Source organism: Sinocyclocheilus grahami, unplaced genomic scaffold, assembly GCF_001515645.1.
Source record: "Sinocyclocheilus grahami isolate Dianchi unplaced genomic scaffold, SAMN03320097.WGS_v1.1 scaffold349.1, whole genome shotgun sequence".
Classification (NCBI taxonomy): Eukaryota; Metazoa; Chordata; class Actinopteri; order Cypriniformes; family Cyprinidae; genus Sinocyclocheilus; species Sinocyclocheilus grahami.
The window spans coordinates 941,776-962,702 of record NW_015505528.1 but is presented as its reverse complement, the minus strand read 5'-3'; the positions used below and the strand labels follow the sequence as shown (position 1 = coordinate 962,702).

General features: G+C 35.3%; 1 protein-coding gene across 3 annotated transcripts in view; it reads left to right on the top strand.

Moving 5' to 3' along the window:
- Window positions 1-15,741, top strand: part of LOC107548539 (UDP-glucuronosyltransferase 2C1-like) — a 19,865-nt gene extending 4,124 nt beyond the window's left edge. Inside the window, exons 1-6 of one of the 3 annotated variants that reach the window (XM_016229256.1) lie at window positions 854-1,660; window positions 9,494-9,642; window positions 10,675-10,806; window positions 14,280-14,367; window positions 14,454-14,673; window positions 14,870-15,741. In XM_016229256.1, the coding sequence (XP_016084742.1) occupies window positions 940-1,660; window positions 9,494-9,642; window positions 10,675-10,806; window positions 14,280-14,367; window positions 14,454-14,673; window positions 14,870-15,167 (1,608 nt within the window). In that variant the 5' untranslated portion in view covers window positions 854-939 and the 3' untranslated portion in view covers window positions 15,168-15,741. Of the gene's footprint in view, window positions 1-853; window positions 1,661-5,875; window positions 6,627-9,493; window positions 9,643-10,674; window positions 10,807-14,279; window positions 14,368-14,453; window positions 14,674-14,869 lie in introns of those variants that run through there. The other 2 variants (XM_016229257.1, XM_016229255.1) reach the window with 2 other exon arrangements.
- The last annotated feature ends 5,186 nt before the right edge of the window (window positions 15,742-20,927 follow it).

Below are 20,927 nucleotides of genomic sequence, written 5' to 3'. Positions count from 1 at the left end.
GGTTACTATTATGCATCAAAAACCCTTATACAACATTGATAGGAATACTGAGATCAAATACAAAAAAATACAGCCATCACCGTCTTTCAAAATTGTTACTTTTTTGTAACATATATCATCACATTTTTATATTAGTGCTACCAGTATTACACCATTAATAGTCTAACTTATTTGTAACGTTTGAACTTTTGATTTAGTGCAATATTTTGTACTGCCATTAGGGACTGCCAGTGAATGCCTGTTGCATGCATAAAATGCAACCTTTACATGATCAATATTGTCTTTCAACGTTCAATTTAAATAATTGTAATTGCACAAACTATGTAGGCTACAATTTCAATTTGTTTATTGTGAAATAACTCAAACATTTATGAGTTTTTTTTCTGTCCTCTGATAAGCATTGTTCAGGGCTGCCATTCCCAAAAGCTTTAATGCTTTCTTATGATACTTTTGGGAAACGCAGAACTGTTTGAATGCACTGTCAGCAGTGAGTGAATGCTCTCTGTGATTGATTGATTGATTGGTTCTGTCTTGCAACATTTGCGTGTTCAGATGAGCCGGAAAATAGTTCTACCCTATACAATTACTCGCTAACAAAGGTTATTCGTCCAATTCAATGCATATTTTACGCATTATTATTTATTTTATTTTTTTGTTAAATAAACAAAACCACTGGTAAATAAAATGCACCTTAGTATCGATATTTTTGGTTTGAGTATCGATATATCGCGTCAGTACCGATATATCGCGTCAGTATCGATATATCGATACTTCGGATCGATACGCCCATCCCTAGTCCTGCTCTGCCGCCGCCCTTTACAGAGAAACTTTCCCTCCTGCATGGGTACGCCCATAGCCTGGGTCTCTTAATCCAAACCTAAAGAGAAACCGCTCATATCAAACAATCTGGTTGCCTGCTGCGTCTTCACGTGTGCTAAAATGCAACGTTTGGGAAAGTCATTTACACTTTTCGTAATCGTCCTATTCAGTGACTTGAGCTTTACGCATTGTGGTAATGTGCTTGTGCTGCCGGGAGAATACAGCCACTGGTACAACATGCGCAACATTGTGGGCGAACTGTTGAAGCGCAATCACAGCGTGACGGTCCTGGTGAGCTCAGCCTCGCCAACTATAAACTTCACACAGCAAGAGAAGTTTCAGTATCTGGTGTTTGATGTGCCTTTGAAGGCGCACGAGGTGCACAGTCTGAGCGAACAGCTGGTCAATATCTGGATGCAGTATCCCAGACCAAATATGGTCCAAATCGGTCTCCAGATCATGGATGTGTTGGGGAAAGTGCGCGAAGTGCACCAGATTATGTGCGATCGCATGCTGCGTAACGAAACGCTTATCAGTCGCTTGACGGCTTTAAAGTTTGATGTGCTCTTATATGATCCCATGATCATATGCAGTGACTTGCTGGCGAATATTCTGGATCTTCCAGTCGTGCTTTCTCTACGGTTTTCGCTGGGGTTTTCCATGGAGAGGATGTGTGGACAGATGCCCTCACCGCCCTCTTATGTACCAGTTCCTCCGACGGAGATGACAGATCACATGTGCTTCATGGAAAGAGTAAAAAATGTGATTGTGTATGTTGTTTATTCATTCGCGTTTCGGATGGCCTCGATGAGTTTGGATAATTACTACAGTGAAGTATTAGGTAAGATGTCCACGGATGTCGATGGTTCACAAATGTTGATTGTTCTCTCACGTACATCTTTATGTTGTGGACTGAGTTCTAGTTTAGCTGTAAAGTTCTAGTCGGTAAAGTCAAGCTTTCATTTATTGTAACCCAGTGTTGCGGGTAACGCATTACAAGTAACACGAGTTACATAATCAGATTACTTTTTTCAAGTAACTAGAGAATATCGGAGTTACTTTTTCAAATAAGTAACGCAAGTTACTTTTTTTTCCAATTTGATTGACAGCTCTCCTGTCCCCATGTTGAGAGAAATCAGAAGATGTTACTGTAATTCTAAAATAAATATGAATATGCATTAATTCATCCCACTCACACAAAAAAACACACAGATTCAGTATTCCTCAAAATGAATATAAATAATGCAACTCAGAATATGACGCAAACCTGCAATAATTAAATGTTAAACAACACAAATATCCTTTATGTATTTAATACCATTCTATTAATCAATGTCTCGGATTAAAAACAAACAAGCAAGCCCTGTCCAGATTTTAAAAGTAATGCAAAAGTAACATAATGCATTACTTTCCATAAAAAAGTAACTAAGTACCGTAATTAGCGTAATTACCTGTTGTAACCAGACTCAGAGACTTGAAATGTGTTACCTTGTTAACTGAATCATCAGCAAACAACTTGCTGCAGCACTGGAGTATTTGTTGTAAAGTTTGATATTCGTCTATATTCAGATACATACCAATCAACTCTCTGTACATTTCAACTTTTAAGCCCAAATTAAGTTATATATACAGAAACAAATGTACTTTGCACACATATAATGGATAAAGGCTATTTTGTAAATTACTGAGCTGTACAGTACAGCCAAAATAACCCTTAAGAAAATTAACCAAGGTTTTATTGTAGTAAAAGTGTAGTAACCATGTTTTTTTGGCGTATTGATTACCATTTGTATAACCACAATTTTACTTCAAATACCATGGATAAACTATGGTTAGTGTAGCAAAACCATGATTAATTTGTGGTTACCATGGTTTAACTATAGTAACCATGGTTTTTTGGTTTAATTTGTAGTAAAACCATGGTTAATTTTCATAAGGAAATATTCCCATTGAAAAAATATAGCTTTAAAAAATAACATAAAAGTTAAAAAAGATAGACCATTTAGGTACATTTTCAAGCATATTTTAACAAGTGTAGATTTAATGCAAGTGCAATTCTGCAAAGTAAGAAAATTCAACAAGATTTGCATTCAGTTACAATCAAAGACTTTTGGTTGGTTTAAACATTGGTTTAAACATTGGCAATAGCTGTAGCACTCAGATAAGCTTATTAGACACAGGTCCTCAGCAAAACCCATGTCAGCATTTTCTTTTCCCTTTATACTTTTTTTAAGATACCATGAAAAGTATAAAATAAACAAATATATATATTTTATATATTAAATAAATATGTTTAAATAAAAATATTAACTTGGTCTGGTTAAATAAATGTAAGTAAAGTCAGAGACTTTAGCATAGCTCCCAAAATAAACATTTGCTTATTGTATTGTATTGTATTGTAAGTAGATTTTTTTAAAGTGCAATGTGATTCGGAACTAAAACAATCAACCAAAACCAACCAACCAAAAATATTGCTGAATCCTGACTCTTGTAAACTTAACAACTTTAGAACATACCTTTCACCTTCATACAACTTATATATTTTTCTAAAAGAACGCAAAGGATGATTGATCACAATCGCAAATTTTTTTAGAGAGGAAAACCAGTTGATTGACTTTATCTGGCTTGAGAGTTGCCCATTGGCAGGTAACAATATTGTCACCAGTGCTGAATGCTCTTTCTGAGGAAGCACTTATTGCTGGAATGCACAAGTACTTTCTAGCAAGTTGGCTAACTCTTAGAAAGTTTGCCTCATGGACTTTCCACCATTCCAGAGGATCCTCCTCACTTTCTGCATTCAGTGTGGACAAGCAGACCTTCAATTCCCCTTCTTTTGTCTCTTTTAGAGATGAGGAAGCTGATCTTGCTGCTGCAGATGCACTTACAGCACCTGAGGTTTTCAAAAAGCTGGCAAGCGATTTCTTTGCTTTCTTGGGTTGTGTTTGTTCAATATTTGTCAGTGAGGTAATTGATCCTTTGCGAAACATCAGAAGGTATCTTGTTTCAACTGTCAGTACGTCAGTACACACCATTTTTCAAGTTCAAGTCCACCAACATTAATCCACTCTCCTGTCTGGTTTGTTTTTGTCGGACAAAAATGGCAGATTCCATGTTATGATTGGTCAGATCGTCTGTCAATCAAACTCCTGGCAAAGGATCAATTGAGAATGGTTGTCTTCATTGGTTGTTTTTGTTAGTGCAGTGTCATCACCTCTAGTGTCAACTGAGAGTGCATCAGTAAAGTCTCTCAGTTGACTCTTTTCACAGTCTCCATCACGTCAATGCTGCAACATTCGGAATACAGTTGTAGAATAGCCATGGCGGAAAAATATTTCCGGCTGGGTATCTCATGACGCAGATCTATGACTTTGAGCAGTCTTTTGAAGCCCTCATGTTCCACAGTCTTTATGGGAATCATATCTTTGGCCAGGTAAAATGTTCTTATTTGTCCTGACACATGGAGTTCCCTTCTCAAATGCCTCCGTCGTTAGAGTTGTTTGTTTAAGTCTTGTAAGCCTCTGGTTGCATGGTTGTACCTGATGCACTCACGTGGGGTCCCTTCACAATTTGACTGGCAGCATATTCTTTGGGGTGATTTCTTTTGAAGTGGTTAAAAAGATTTGTTCTGTTGCCCGCCTACATGCGAAACTTATCATTGCAAATAACTGTTGTTTGCACCGTGTGTGTTGTGGAAAATCCAAACCATTTCCATGTTGAATTTTTTAGGGACCAACTCCTCAATGTTTTCATCGATTGTCACTGCATTGCAAAATCTCACTAAACTCATGAGCATCGCATACGAGCCTGTTAAAAAGCCACCTCCTAGTGTGTGCCCCAATTTGTCGCATAATTGCACTGCATGTTGGGATGTAGGCGAAAACCTCAGGACTGCAACTGATAGAACATGCTCTGTTGCATGATACAATATTTCCAAAACAGTGGATCATGGAGACATTTTAATCGCTCTTGATCAAATATCATCATATCGTACACCCCTGAACCAAATACATTTTGTAACTTTACAATCAAAATGTTCTAAAAAAAATTCTATATAAGGAATAATATTTTGAGTAATTTGCAGTTCATTGGTAAGATACCTTTAGGTCAATCTTTTATTTAAGCCATGTGCTATGCCAGATATATTTGCTAATGTATACCTCAAAACATGAAATGCACAGAGTTTAATGGTTATGAAGTTAAACTAATTTTACTGCTGTGCTGTACTATCGTCATGTAATCATCTTCAACATTGAGCCTCAGCATGAAGGACAGTCCAATAGTGCTGACATTTTGAGCAAATTTGACAATTAAAGCCTTTATATAATGCATTATGAAAGTAGTTTTAATGCATTAATTATGTCTTGTAATTCACATTATAATGCATCTCATGAATAATTATAACCACAATTATAATACATCATAGTACCTATATATTCATTGTTACACCTTTAGAAAGTACAGTAAAATTCATTAGAACACATGACAAACCTTCAAATATTGTAATGCATTTTAACTGGTCACAATTATTTATGAAAAGATATAATGCATTAGAGGGTGTAATTATAATGCGTTATACGTAAAGACGTTAAGTAAAGTGTTAGCCTTTCGCTCTTCGGACCAACATTAATCTAGCTCTCAATATTTGTTTCCTCTTTTGAAAAGTCATATAAATGCTAGCATAGATTTCTTTTTCTTAGCTACTTGAGCAAATGGAAATTATTTTACTCCAGAAATGGGAGGTTTAATAAATATAGCCATTATAACAGTGTTGTTCTCGATAACATTTGCATATTCCTCTACATACTTTGAACTACAGCATGCAGTAATGCAAAATAAAGCAATTACAGTGAAAGTTGCAAGCTTGAATTGAGTGAAAGTTGTGAGAACGTTTAAGTCAACAGTATGCATTATCTTTTTGTGAAAATGGCTTTATTCATTGAGGACAAAGTACAACTACCCTCCATAATGCAACACGACCTTTGACCAAATCCTGTTTTGCACATAGTCTATACATTTGGAGCCTTGTTCCCCAGATCTCACTGCACTTATCCAGAAGCAATATTCTCACTGCACTTATCCAGAATATTTCATCATGATTTCTGGGAATTTATTTGTGTTTCTACTGCTGTGTGGAGTAGAGGCTGGTAATGCTGGGAAGGTTTTGGTGTTGCCAGGCGAGTTCAGCCACTGGCACAACATGCGTGCGATCATTGACGCGCTGGTCGATCGTAACCACAGTGTGAACGTTCTGGTCAGTTCTTCATCACCTACTGTACCACACACACGGAAGGAGCGGTTCGAATTCAATGTGTATAAAGTCAACATGAAGAAAAAAGAGGCCAGTGCTGTGTGGAGTGAGTTCATTAATCTCTGGATGAAGGACTCAGTTGCCAAATATGAGCGAATCTTCATGATCTGGCGAGTGATAACCAACTTTATGTTGCTCGCTGATGATGTTTGCAAGGGCATGCTTCACAATGAGGATCTTTTACACACGCTTCGGGAATCTCATTATGATGTGCTTTTTTCTGATCCTATGATGCCATGTACTGACTTGATGGCACAGACACTGAAAATCCCGCACGTCCTGTCGTTGCGCTTGACGTTTGCGTATCATTTCGAGCGGCTTTGCGGTCAGATGCCTGCACCACCGTCTTATGTTCCTGCAGCCGCTTTGCATGATCACCTCACTGACCATATGAGCTTCACAGAGAGAGTTGAAAACATGCTCCTCTACATCGTACATACAACTATATTCAGATTGAACATGAAGTTTAATTTTGATATAATTTACACTGAAATATGGGGTAATTATTTTGTTTTTGGCCACTTTTATGCATTAATTCTGCAGTTGTCTATCTCTTTCTAGTTGCTATGTACCACTGTGATGTACAAACTTGATGGTTAAGTCAATTTTTCAATGAATATAAACTATAGAATGTGTGACAGTATTTAGCAAACATATAGGCATTAATAACGTATGATCTTGCTACATTTATAATTCAAATCTAATTAAGTCTGTAAGATAATTTTCTAAGTATTGCACTGAAAACATAAGCAACGTTTTTTTTTTACAAATAATAATATGTATAATTCTACTATAGTCCATCCATTTGATTGCCTGAGCGACATTCTAAGATTGCGTGGATACTGTCCAGTGGCATGTTTTTTGCCACTAAAAAAAAACGTTTTAAAAAGATAATTGCGACTTTTTATCTCAAAATTCTGACTTTTTTTCTTGCAATTACAAGATAAAGACAGGAAAGAGCAGGTTACTTTTGGTATGAAACAAAGTCAGCTGTCAAATAATTTTGTAATTAATAAATTCAAACAATAAATACCATTTTTGGCTTTTTAATGTGTTTTGTGACAGATCACTGTAGCGCCTTAGTTTAAGTGGCATTTGAAGCTTTAATCTCTTCCTCTTTAGTAGTAGCCGCTTTGCATGATCACCTCACTGACCATATGAGCTTCACAGAGAGAGTTGAAAACATGCTCCTCTACATCGTACATACAACTATATTCAGATTGAACATGAAGTTTAATTTTGATATAATTTACACTGAAATATGGGGTAATTATTTTGTTTTTGGCCACTTTTATGCATTAATTCTGCAGTTGTCTATCTCTTTCTAGTTGCTATGTACCACTGTGATGTACAAACTTGATGGTTAAGTCAATTTTTCAATGAATATAAACTATAGAATGTGTGACAGTATTTAGCAAACATATAGGCATTAATAACGTATGATCTTGCTACATTTATAATTCAAATCTAATTAAGTCTGTAAGATAATTTTCTAAGTATTGCACTGAAAACATAAGCAACGTTTTTTTTTTACAAATAATAATATGTATAATTCTACTATAGTCCATCCATTTGATTGCCTGAGCGACATTCTAAGATTGCGTGGATACTGTCCAGTGGCATGTTTTTTGCCACTAAAAAAAACGTTTTAAAAAGATAATTGCTCAAAATTCTGACTTTTTTTCTTGCAATTACAAGATAAAGACAGGACAGAGCAGGTTACTTTTGGAATGAAACAAAGTCAGCTGTCAAATAATTTTGTAATTAATAAATTCAAACAATAAATACAATTTTTGGCTTTTTAATGTGTTTTGTGACAGATCACTGTAGCGCCTTAGTTTAAGTGGCATTTGAAGCTTTAATCTCTTCCTCTTTAGTAGATATTGCACAAAATAAACATGAATAAACATCAGAAGGTATCTTGTTTCAACTGCATTGAATCTACTACATTGAATAGACATTAATCTACTCTCCTGTCTGGTTTGTTTGTTGGAAAAAAATGGCAGATTCAGCATTATGATTGGTCAGATCACATGTCAATCAAACTTCCAGCAAAGGGTGAATTGTGAGGGGGAAAAAGTCAATTGCAAGATATAAACAGTTTTCTTGAGTATTCATGAAGGCTGCTGTAAATAAAGCAAAAGAAAGCAAAAATATTAAATAGTTGACAGGCTGCAAATCAACAAGTAGCATTTTTCTTTTCCAAGTTGTTTAATAAATCATATTTATTATATGGTCCAACAGCTCTGGGTTTTTGCACTCTTTAAGCTCTTGTAGATGACTGTATACCTGGAATAGAATCTTTATTGCAGTATAGTGTATAGTGCAAAAGTGGCATTTGAAGCTTTAATCTCTTCCTCTTTAGTAGTTATTGCACAAAATAAACATGAATAAACATCAGAAGGTATCTTGTTTCAATCTACTACATTGAATAGACATTAATCTACTCTCCTGTCTGGTTTGTTTGTTGGAAAAAAATGGCAGATTCAGCATTATGATTGGTCAGATCACATGTCAATCAAACTTCCAGCAAAGGGTGAATTGTGAGGGGGAAAAAGTCAATTGCAAGATATAAACTCGCAATTCTAAGAAAAAAGTCAAAGTCAGAATTGAGATATGTAAATTTATAATTACGAGAAAGAAAAGTCAGAATTGTGTGATTAAAAAGTCACAATTACCTTGTTTTATTTTTTTATTCAGTGGTAGAAATGGGCTTCCATCGTTTTTTCGACATTTGTATCATTCTGTTTCTTTGTGATTGTGCATTACAAGCATTAGTGATGGGGGCTTTTAGCCACTCCTGTAGATTACATATATACACAAGTATGTGGTGATGATGACTTTATGAGTAATTCATTGAATCAGTCACTCAACTGATTACTTAAAAGTTAGTTGCTTGGGGTGTAGACCTCAAATAACCCAATCAACAGGGGAAAAATAAGCATGTAAATGCTTGAACCTGACTATTTTGTCAAATGGATTTAAAAATATCTTTATTTACAGTTTTCTTGAGTATTCATGAAGGCTGCTGTAAATAAAGCAAAAGAAAGCAAAAATATTAAATAGTTGACAGGCTGCAAATCAACAAGTAGCATTTTTCTTTTCCAAGTTGTTTAATAAATAATATTTATTATATGGTCCAACAGCTCTGGGTTTTTGCACTCTTTAAGCTCTTGTAGATGACTGTATACCTGGAATAGAATCTTTATTGCAGTATAGTGTATAGTGCAGGCACACTCATGGACTGAAGTGTGTATCGAAAGAGATCAGGACAAGAAGACTAGACAAAGCAGAAGAAAGCAATATTTTTGAACACTTGATCTACTGTACATCAACTGAGTGGCACTGTATCTCCGTATGTCACAGGAAAACCTACAACCATGTGTGAGACCATGGGAAAAGCCGACATCTGGTTGATTAGAACTTACTGGGATTTTGAGTATCCACGCCCACTCCTGCCTAATTTTAAATTTGTTGGAGGACTACACTGCAAACCTGCCAAGCCTCTGTCGAAGGTAATGACTTTGCTTTGCTTTCTGTTTTGAAATATCTGCTCTTCTGAAATATTCTTGATGCCTTTATATATTTTTTTCTTTTACATCATTGCATCAATCCTTACTTGAATGAATCAAGTAAGATTGTAACTTCATACCTGTGGATTTATGTATGGAGCAGGATTTCATTTAGCTCCTAACATTTAATGTGGCAGTGCAGTCATCAAAGTCCGACTATAGCAGGCATACATTGTACTTTATAGTTGGCAGTCTTTATCCATATTGGTCTTACACCCAGGGGTTAAACAGAGGTGAGAAAATGTACCCCAACTGAGAGCTCAAACTGACTTAATTTACATCAAATGGCATAAAGCCTTGTGAGCACCAGCATACCTAGACCATAACATGATCAACACATGTTTTAAGCGCCACCTAGTCACTAAAACTATAGACTTGTTCATGTTCACACATAGTTTGACTAAATAAGAAGAAAAAAAATGGCCAAAACCACCTCACTGGAAACTATATTCTGAATCAGTAAACTGATGCTTATCATGTTCATTACGTTCACTTTGAATGCCACAATATAGTTCACCTTAGTTTTTCATGTGCCGTTAGATCAAGATGTAGGATCAGCAGATCTTAAATTCTTAAATTTGTAATCCCACACTACGTTGACCTCAAAAGATACTGTGGATTTGCAGTGTCAGTCCCATTTTGTAAACTGCACGTGGCATACTTTGACCATTATAGCTTATTTCTGATAGAAAATCAGTTCAGTTTTAAGTCACTAATGAAAAGCTAGATATAGGGGAAAAAACATGTCAGGGCAATAATTTAACTGAATTTTTACATTACGCTTGTAATTGTAATGCTTGCACAGATGGCACAGACACTGAATATCCCATACTTCCTGTCGCTGCACTTGACATTTGTGTATACTTTCGAGCGGCTTTGATGCGTGCACCACTTTCCTATGTTCCTGCAGGCGCTTTGCATGATCACCTCACCGACCATATGAGCTTCACAGAGAGTTTTTTGTATGTCTTTTAGGAACTGGAGGAGTTTGTTCAGAGCTCAGGAGATCATGGCATCATTGTGTTCTCATTAGGTTCCATGATCGGCAACCTGACAATGGAAAGAGCAAACACTATTGCTTCTGCTCTTGGCCAGATCCCACAAAAGGTGTGTATCTTTTTATAGCAATAGAACAGCTGCCTTGGCTCTGGAAACATTTTTTTTCAGTAAATTTGTCTGTAGGGATTTCAATCCCAAAGGTACAAGACTGTGTACTTAATGTATTTAATGAGGCAATAAAATACTCATTGTGAATTACGGACAGTTCAGCCAAAAATGAAAATTGTCATCAATTACTCAATGCCACGTTGTTTCAAGTTATATGAGTTAAGCACTTTGAGTCTTCTGAGAAGACACAATCACTTTACATGATCAAGCAAGCACATTTGAGCTTCTCTCCCTGTTGAAAAAAACAGCATATGCTGGTTAGGTATGTTTTGACGCTGGGATGCTGGTTTAAGCTGGTCCTTTGCTGGTTTATGCTGGTCATGTGCTGGCAAAGGTCCAGCATAAACCGGCAAAGGACCAGCTTAAACCAGCAAAGGACCAGTTTAAACCAGCAAAAGACCAGCTTAAACCAGCAAAAGGACCACCGTAAACCAGCAAAAGGACCAGCATAAACCAGCAAAGGATCAACTTAAACCAGCAAAGGACCAGTTTAAACCAGCAAAGGACCAGCATAAACCAGCAAAGGACCAGCATAAACCAGCAAAGGACCAGCATAAACCAGCAAAAGGACCAGCATAAACCAGCAAAGGACCATCTTAAACCAGCAAAGGACCAGTTTAAACCAGCAAAGGACCAGCATTAACCAGCAAAGGACCAGCTTATCCCAGCGTCAAAACATACCTAACCAGCATATGCAGTTTTTTTCAACAGGGCTGTTTGCCATATTTAAGGTTATCTATAGGCCCTGTCCACACGGAGACGCGTTAAGCTGTATATGCATAAATTTTGTATCGTATAGGCGTTTCGTTCACACGGATCCGGCGTTTTGTGAGAGTGAAACCCATATTTTTTTAAACCGGGTCCCAGAGTGGATAAATCTGAAAACGCCACCCTTGCGTTTTCATGTGTACAGCGAATCTGCATATTTTCTGAAACGATGACGTCATCAGCCCATGTCTTGCCCCTAGTCAGACACCGCTATGTCACGTAACAGCAACAAAAACATGAACAAACACTGATTGTCTTTTTATTAACTAACATTAACACAGATTAATAAATGTATTGTTCCATGTTCGTTTGTATACCGCGCGCAAGGTTTATGCGCATAGTCCAAGCAGTGGTGTAACTTTGCTTTGAAAAGTGGTGGGGACACCGCCCAACTCGTTTTGCTAGTTTTTTATTTAATAGCCTAATTTACTTGGGGACTGGGTTTAGAGTTGAACAAACTTAATTTTTGCTTTTCAAAAATACATCGATGTACCAGGGGCGGTGCCAGAGAATTTTGAACGCAGGTTCCAAGGGGGTGCTAGATCATTGACAGGGGGAGCTGGGCAATTCAGGGCTCCAGACTCATTCTTCCCACTGGTTGCTCTTTTGCGATTAACTTTCTCAGTTGGCTGCACTAGCACGTTTTTTATTTTTGTGCTACAACATGCTGTTAATCAATGCACACTGATGAACTTTTATCGTAGTTTATAGTTATATGGAAACGAAAGTAGTTAACATTCAACCCGTTCTTTTTCATCAGTAGTATTATTTGTGATTTGAATTTTGTGAATGGGAGTTCCTCTTTTGACATGTTATAAGCCGGGCTTCAGATGCTTTCACTTTCGATTTCACGATCTTGTCAGGTTTTACAATAAAATATAATTGTCTGTTTTGCTTACATCTATACACCTTTCACGTTTTAAGACCAAAAAAACAAGATGGATTTATTATTTTTAATTAAAATGCACAACAACAATAAAACAGTAGCTATTCAATGACAAACTAGCTTACTAAACGTTAACAAAAACAAATAAGATGAGGCATGGCATAGGCCTACATGCTGTATTAGGCTATATAATGAGTCATTTATAATGACTAATAAATTACAGAGCATTTAGCAAACACTGAGGAATCAAAAAAAAGAGAGCCTTCATAGCATAAGGTATGGAAGCCCGTTTCTGCCACTGAATTAAAAAAAAGAAGGTAATTGCGAATTTTTATCTCACAATTCTGTGAAAAAAAGTCAATTGCGAGTTATAAAGTCAGAACTGCGAGATATAAAGTCCGAATTCTGACTTTTTTCCCACAGAATTGTGAGATATAACCTCGCAATTGCGAGATATAAATCTCGCAATTCTGACTTTTTTTCTCGCAATTCTGACTTTTTTCCCACAGAATTGTGAGATATAACCTCACAATTGCGAGATATAAATCTCGCAATTCTGACTTTTTTCTCGCAATTCTGACTTTTTTTCTCGCAATTCTGACATTTTTTCTCGCGATTCTGACTTTTGTTCTCAGAATTGTGAGATTAACTCGCAATTGCGAGTTTATAAGTCCAGTTTTGAGGGGGAAAAAGACTGATTTTATCCTTTAAACTTTAAAGACTTTTAACAAAAAAAGTCAGAATTGCGTGATATAAACTCGCAATTGCGAGAAAAAAGCCTGAATTGTGAGTTTATATCTCGCAGTTCTGACTTTATTTCTCAGAATTGCGACTTTATGTCTCGCAATTGCGAGTTTATATCATGCAATTCTGACTTTATGTCTCGCAATTGCGAGTTTATATCTCTCAATTATGACTTTTTAACTCGAAATTTAACTCGAAAAAACCTTCTCTGGTTTAAGAAGCGGTCTTTTAATTGACTTAAGCGTGAAAACCATCAACATTCGCGTAATTTTTGCTGAGCGCACTTTCTGCAATTAATAGTAAATATAGCTGCAAATCACATCGTTATTGCACTGCACGAGTTATGCATGCATAAGGAGTCAAATTTATTTATTTTTATTTTTATCACCCTAATTAGATTATGAAGAATGATTTGTTGATCTTGTTTTCCCTTTAATACATAGCCTACCTTCCGCAATATATTTTTCAATTCTTTCAAAAAGTGGTAGGGACAATATCGACCCTGGCAAAAAGTGGTGGGGACATGTCCCACCCGTCCCACCCGCAAATTACGCCTATGAGTCCAAGTCTTCTTCTCCGTTTTTAGTGTATCTCTGTGGCAGAATTACAGTGCCACATACTGGTCTGGCATGTATACTGTGTCGGTTTTGTGGTTTCGTGTGGATGCAGATATTTCTTGAGATGAGGGTAAAAAAAGATAGGATAGGGAAAGCTCTGGCTTCGCGTGGACGTAGCCTATGTATATGTTTATATGCGAATTAAAGTCTAATAAATCAATCTGCTCATCATAAAAAGCAATAATGTACTCTTAACAACCTCAGAGTTTAGGTGTTTTAAAAGGGTGACCAGTATACATTATTTTAAAAAATTCTATGTATGAAAAATAAATACATTTACTTTAAAATACTTTTTTTTTACAGAACCCAACTTTTCTATAAATTTACTGCTCAGGTGTTCATATGCTCAGAGTCCTAGAGCAACTGTTAATAAATTCCCAATATGTGCATTTGCACAGGTTGTTTGGCGTTACACTGGGAAAACACCAGAAACTCTTGCCCCCAATACAAAAATCTATGACTGGATCCCACAGAATGATTTGCTTGGTAAGGAAAGTGTTGTCATTGAGCTCAATATACATGAAGAACATTAACTGATGTCATATAGATACAAACTTTATTCTGTCTGGTAGGTCATCCAAAAACAAAGGCCTTCATTACCCATGGTGGGACAAACGGACTGTATGAGGCTATTTATCATGGTGTCCCAATGGTGGGCTTGCCACTGTTTGCTGACCAACCTGATAACCTAATGCACATGAAAACCAAAGGAGCTGCTGTTGTTCTTGACATCAACAAAATGCAGTCCGAAGACCTGGTGGATGCTCTCAAGACTGTCTTAAATAATCCATCGTGAGTTGTCTAAAGGACTTTTCCAGTTAGTTTCCTTAATTTAGAAATAACGCTAAAATGTGTTTTAGTCAGAAGGCTAGAAACAGGGTGGAAAATGTTTGTGTATTACTACATTTATATTAATTTTGAACAAAAACTTCACTACAATTATAAATTTAACCTAAAAAATAATAATTTCCATTTCTTCTCTAATCAGATACAAGGAGAGCATCATGAGACTATCCCGAATCCATCATGATCAGCCAATGAAGCCTCTGGACCAGGCAGTTTACTGGATTGAGTTTGTGATGCGGAATAAAGGAGCTAAACATCTCAGAGTTCAGGCACATGATCTGAGCTGGTATCAGTACCACTGCCTGGATGTAGTGGCCTTCTTACTCTCAATTGTTGCACTGATCACATTCCTCGTTATTAAAACATGCTGTTTCCTTTTCCGTAAATGTTTCAGAAAGACTCGTCCTGATGCCAAAGCAAAAAAGAGTAAAAAAGAGTGAATGTAGGTTCCCATAGAAGCATTGCCTTCAATTGACTGCGGTACGTGTGTCATCATCACATGTGTATGATGGCCAGTGTACATTCCAAACTGTATGTTCTTATTGAAATGAATACACGTGAATGTTAATAATTATGTACAATAATTACATAAGATGACCGAAATAAAAACATTTCTTTAATATAATACATATTACTGATTGCTGAGATGTAAACTAAATGTAGGCTCGAACTGAGGGGTTCATTTACAGTCAGTGATGACAATGGTTTTAAATCAGTGAGGGAACTCTAGTTGGAGAGTAAGGGGCCATTTATTTACTTCATAATTTTCAGGCCCTTTCTGGTGATCAGAGTCTATTTAAATAGAAAGTTTAAGTTACAAAACAAAAACAAAAAAAACTCCAGCATATTCATTCATTCGGTTCTATGGTCAGAAAAAAACAATGAGCTTTTTTAGCAGCGCTCAAGATGGGTTTGATGCACACGGGTAAAAAAAGTATCCCATAAATATACTGCAGCATCTTTAATGTTGTAGGTCTATTTTTCTGTCGGAGGTCCTGGACATCTTGTTCATAATCAGATACATCCCTGCTGGGAAAAAAAACAGTAGAAACCATTACAGAATTTGTAATGGTTTTACTGGTTATAATGGGAATTGTATTAGATTTAATGGAAACTGTAATGGTCCCTATGGGTCTCTACCAGTACTGGTCTATTGGTATGCGTGTTATGTCTAGTGAATACCATTAAGGAAAAAACTAACAATAGAAACCATCACAGATGTTGTAATGGTTTCCACTACAAATACCATTAAAAACATTACAAACCATCAACTGTTAACCAATAAAACCAGTACATGTAATGGTTTCTAGTGTGTTTTGGGACATATTCCATTATGATTTAATGGTTTTAACAAGCCACCAATAGAAGACAATAATTACCCACAGGGACAATTACCAAAAAACCAATACAATTCCCATTAAACCCATTACAAATGTTATGAGGGTTTCTGATTTAGTTTTATTTATTTATTTGTTTTTTCACCAGGGTATGCACTGCAAACAGTATTTGTGTGAAATGTGTCTAGGACATCATTAAACATCCATATTCTATTTTAGATTCAGATTTGTGTTCTTTGTTTTCTTTACAATTATCACAGTACAACAAAATAGATTTAATATAGATAGATTTTTTTTAATATAGATAGATAATATAGATTTTTCATTTAATAATGACTCATAAACTTTTTTTGCTTACTCTTCAGTTATGTTTTATAATGTGAAGGCATTAAGCTTAGCTTCGGACTAATAAGGACTCTCTATTCAAGATCCATTTTAACAGGCTTACACTCTTAAAAAATATCCAAAGAACCTTTCCATTGCACAAAAGGTTCTTTGCAGCACACAACAGTTCTTTGGAATATAAAATGGTTCTTCACACTCAACCTGTTGTAAATATATATATTATTATTATTATTATTATTATTTTATTTTTTTCTTCTGGAAAGTGAGATCAAGTGAGCTAAATTGTCCTGTGTGGTCCAGAACTCAATTGTTTAAAGTGATATAAAGTGTTCTAATTCTAGATGTTTATTTATGTAAATGCTGCGTGACTGTGACATGTGTTTTTTTATTTTATTTAAACAGCCAATGAACATGACAGTAGTCATTTCCAACATATAGTATAGAAAAATATTGAATACAGACTACAATATGAAGAAAATGAGAATATACAGTAAAAAAACTAATACAAGTCAAATAAATAAATAATAATAATAAAAAATAAAAAGGGTATGAGATCATCATACAAATAGCTCAAAAGCTTCACATAGACTACCTAGTGCGTTTTGCTTTACTATTTTTCAGCCCAAGTAGTAACTCAATATAATGTTTCATATCTATTTGAAATAACAAAAAGTTGGGTTTTCATTTATCCCATTTCTGTTTATGTATATGGTATTTCCCCATAAGCAAACAAAGATTAACCATAAAGGTCACATTTGGTGGTAATCTTTCTCTATTCTATATCTTTCTCAGAAAAATCAATTCCATGCCTAAACATTTACAAAGAAGGCCTTCTAAATCTATCCAAAACATTTTGCTATAAATGGACAACATCCTCCCTCTCTGCCCCACAGAAATCACATCCATAGTCCACATCAGTACGAAACCTAAGAAAAAGTGTTTTAACGGTACAGCAGATGAAGTATTTTAAAATGTACTTCTCTCACCTTATTTGTTATGCAATATTTTTTAGGCAGCAACCATGCATATTTCCACTCAATGCACTCAAATCTAGAATGCCAATATGTTTTAGAAGATATTGGGCTATAAAGTAATTATTCCACCTCCTAGTAACTCCTTTTAATTGCAATATCAGATCTAAGACTCACATTCTTTTTTGATGGTGGTTTTAAATGCTTCACACAACTTTTGCCAGCACTTCATAGCTTTAAGTATTACCGAATTTGAAAGTTATTTTTAATGTGATATTATTTGTTCATCCTTCATAGGTTGTCCCCATTTATAAAACTAAAAGTTGCATAATGTAGGAAAGCAAACACTTATTTAAAAAAAAAATACATTAAATTATGTGCAGAGAAGTAGGCTTATTTGCCATTTCCACTCCCTAATATATACTTTTTTGTATTTATTATATTATATTTAGACATTATGAATGGCAGTAATAAAAGTTAATTTTATCTGCATCTCAACTACCCAGACAGCACAAGTACATCTGTAAGATGTCTGCTAAAGATCTGGGAAACATCTGCTGTGTAATCTGATAAACGGCTCAGAAGCACTTTTACATGCATTCTAATAAATGTCTATTTGGCATCTGACAGAAAACGTCTTAGAGACTTATTGCAGATGAGCAAACACTCTAAAAAAACGCATCTTGCATATGTAAATGCAGACATTAAATAGACATCTCCGAGATGTACATGTGCGATTAGGGTGAGTGCTTTACTGTCAGGTGCTGGTGCCACCTTCTGTAGAACTTAACGGCACTGGTGCTGGTGTCTTCAAATGTTAGTCTGGAGCCATACAATGGTTCTCGAAGTCAGAAAAGTCATAACAAGGTTAGAAGAATGTTGTCTGTGGTATATTTTCACGGCAAAACAATAAGAAATGCCGCAAATGTCACCGCAAATTTTGAGAAAAGCTGCAAAAATCTGAAAAAAGTCCCACGAAATCCTGAAGGGATTGTATAATACCATTATCAACCCATTTTTGAAAATAAAAAAATATAAAAAAAAGTTTTATGTTTAAATGTTATATACCTGTTATTCCAAATTACACATTTGTTTGGAGAAAAATTATGTTTATAGATAAGCAACCAAGAGAGAAGCACCTGCCTGTGAAAATGACTTAGTCTAGCTGGAATCTTACTAAGATTAAGATTAGATTAGGAATTAAATACCAAATTTTATTTTTGTACTGAAAATAATGCTTAATCCATCTATTCTATAAAATTGTATTTGAAGTGCTGAAATCAAGCACATTTAAGCCCCCATTACAAACCAAATTAGTTAAGGTGCATTTTTTTTAATGTAATGAGATCTGTTTCTCCAAATAAAATTGAAAAGATTTTTATCTACTTCCTTAATTATGTTATTAGGAACTTCTAGTGAAATAGGATAGAGCAGACGAGATAAACATTCAGTTTTTGATAAAAGAATTCTACCGTTCATTGACAAGTCCCTCATTAACCATAAATGAATTCTATTTGACATTTTTTGAAGCACAGGTTGAAAATTAAGCTGACCCCTTTCCTTTTCATCTTTGCAGATTTTGATTCCTAAATAGGTAACAACATTCTTTACAGGGATGCCATTTATATAAAGAAATTGACTTGTTTTCAAAGGGAACAACTCACATTTGTTTCAATTTAATTTTAACCCTGAAACCAATGTATTTAAACAATCAATTACATTTTTCACTTCAAATGAATTTCTAACAAATATAGATGTATCATCTGCCAGTTGACAGCACTTTTATTTCTCTTTCTAAAATTCTGATTCCGTGACAAGAGGATTCACAGGAGGATTATTTTGATACTAGTCATGCCAGGGTTGTAGAACATTAAGGCAGGGATACATGCATAAGTCTGGATATATGCATTTAAGACTTCACTAAAGTAGTGCAGTGTTGCAGTGTTCATATGCTCAGTGTCCTAGAGCAACTGTTAATAAATTGTGCATTTGCACAGGTTGTTTGGCATTACACTGCAAAAACTCCAGAAACTCTCGCCCCCAATACAAAACTTTATGACTGGATCCCACAGAATGATTTGCTTGGTAAGTAAGGTTTTGTCATGTGTACTCATTATACATCAAGAACAATAATTGATGTCATATAGATACAGACTTTATTTTATCTGATAGGTCATCCAAAAACAAAGGCCTTCATTACCCATGGTGGGACAAAGTTTTTTTTTATTGCCAGTTATTTAATGCAGTATTCCATTTGCTTATTAATTATGTTTTCATTAAATTAATTTACATTCTCCGTAGACACACTCATTATGGCTAGAAAAGCATTTGTTGAGGAAACATAACAGCGATCGGTAGCTTAGCATGATGCTAACTCATGTTATCATGGAGGACTTTGTTTATATCGAATGGTTTTAGAAAGAAATGTGATTGTTTGGATTTTTTAAAGATATTGTATGTTACTTGTCCAGTTTGCTTTTAGGAAGTCATCTGTCAAACATAGGTCTGTTATGTTTATATGAGCACATTATGTAACTTCAGTATTTCAAAATTAACAATGGATGAATTTCTGCTCATGTAGCTAGATTTACAACGTTTGCAATTTTTTTTTTTTTTACATGAATATGTTCATGAGAACAGCTTAATAATAAACATCACTTTGGTAAATGCTGTATCTGTTGTTGTATTAGTATATTCATTTTGACGTCTATACCATATAATGATGGACCTGTTATGTTTATTGTATTAATACTACATGATTTGTAGTATTTGTTTGTTTATTGTATTAATACTACATGACATGGTTTATTGTATTAATATTACATGACATTGTGTTTCATGTTGGTGTGAGTGAGCTGAGTATGTCAATATACTTAAACTAAAATGCATTATTTGTAATAGTTTTACTGAATGGTGTGCATTCATTTTTAGATGGGGAACTGAATGTGCTGGAAGACATTTTGACTGATGCTCCTGACCAGGACGATGAGCTCTACAACCCTGAAAGTGAACATATTAATGAGAAAAAAGGTACATATGCAAAACACCATTTTAAATAATTTCCAGATCGGATTTTATTCACACTGCATTAGGGCTGCACGATTAATCGAATGCGATTGTCATGCACGATTTGTTAGTAAAGCCGGTTCTGTAATCAGCAGGAAATCGTCATCACGTGCTTTCAGATGGAGCAGCATTTACTACACAGAGCCGTAGTTCACTGACAAGTTACGCAAAAAAATCGCAGACAATTTTATTGTGCGATTATGAAATCGTTCGCGATAATGACAACTGTTTTCATAGCTTCTCCGTGAACTACGGCTCTGTGAAGTAAATGCTGCTCCATCTGAAAGCATGTGAAAATACCACATTTAATAACATATTTTTACTCCAAACTCACTTCATAACGTCAGTCGAGTGTTTGAAATAAATCCTTCTGTGAGATGATGTGGCTTCTTACACAGAATAAGGCACGCAACATATTTCATAGTGTTTAAGCAGTGATAAAGGCATTGCATTATAAATATACTTTATTTTAATGAAAATT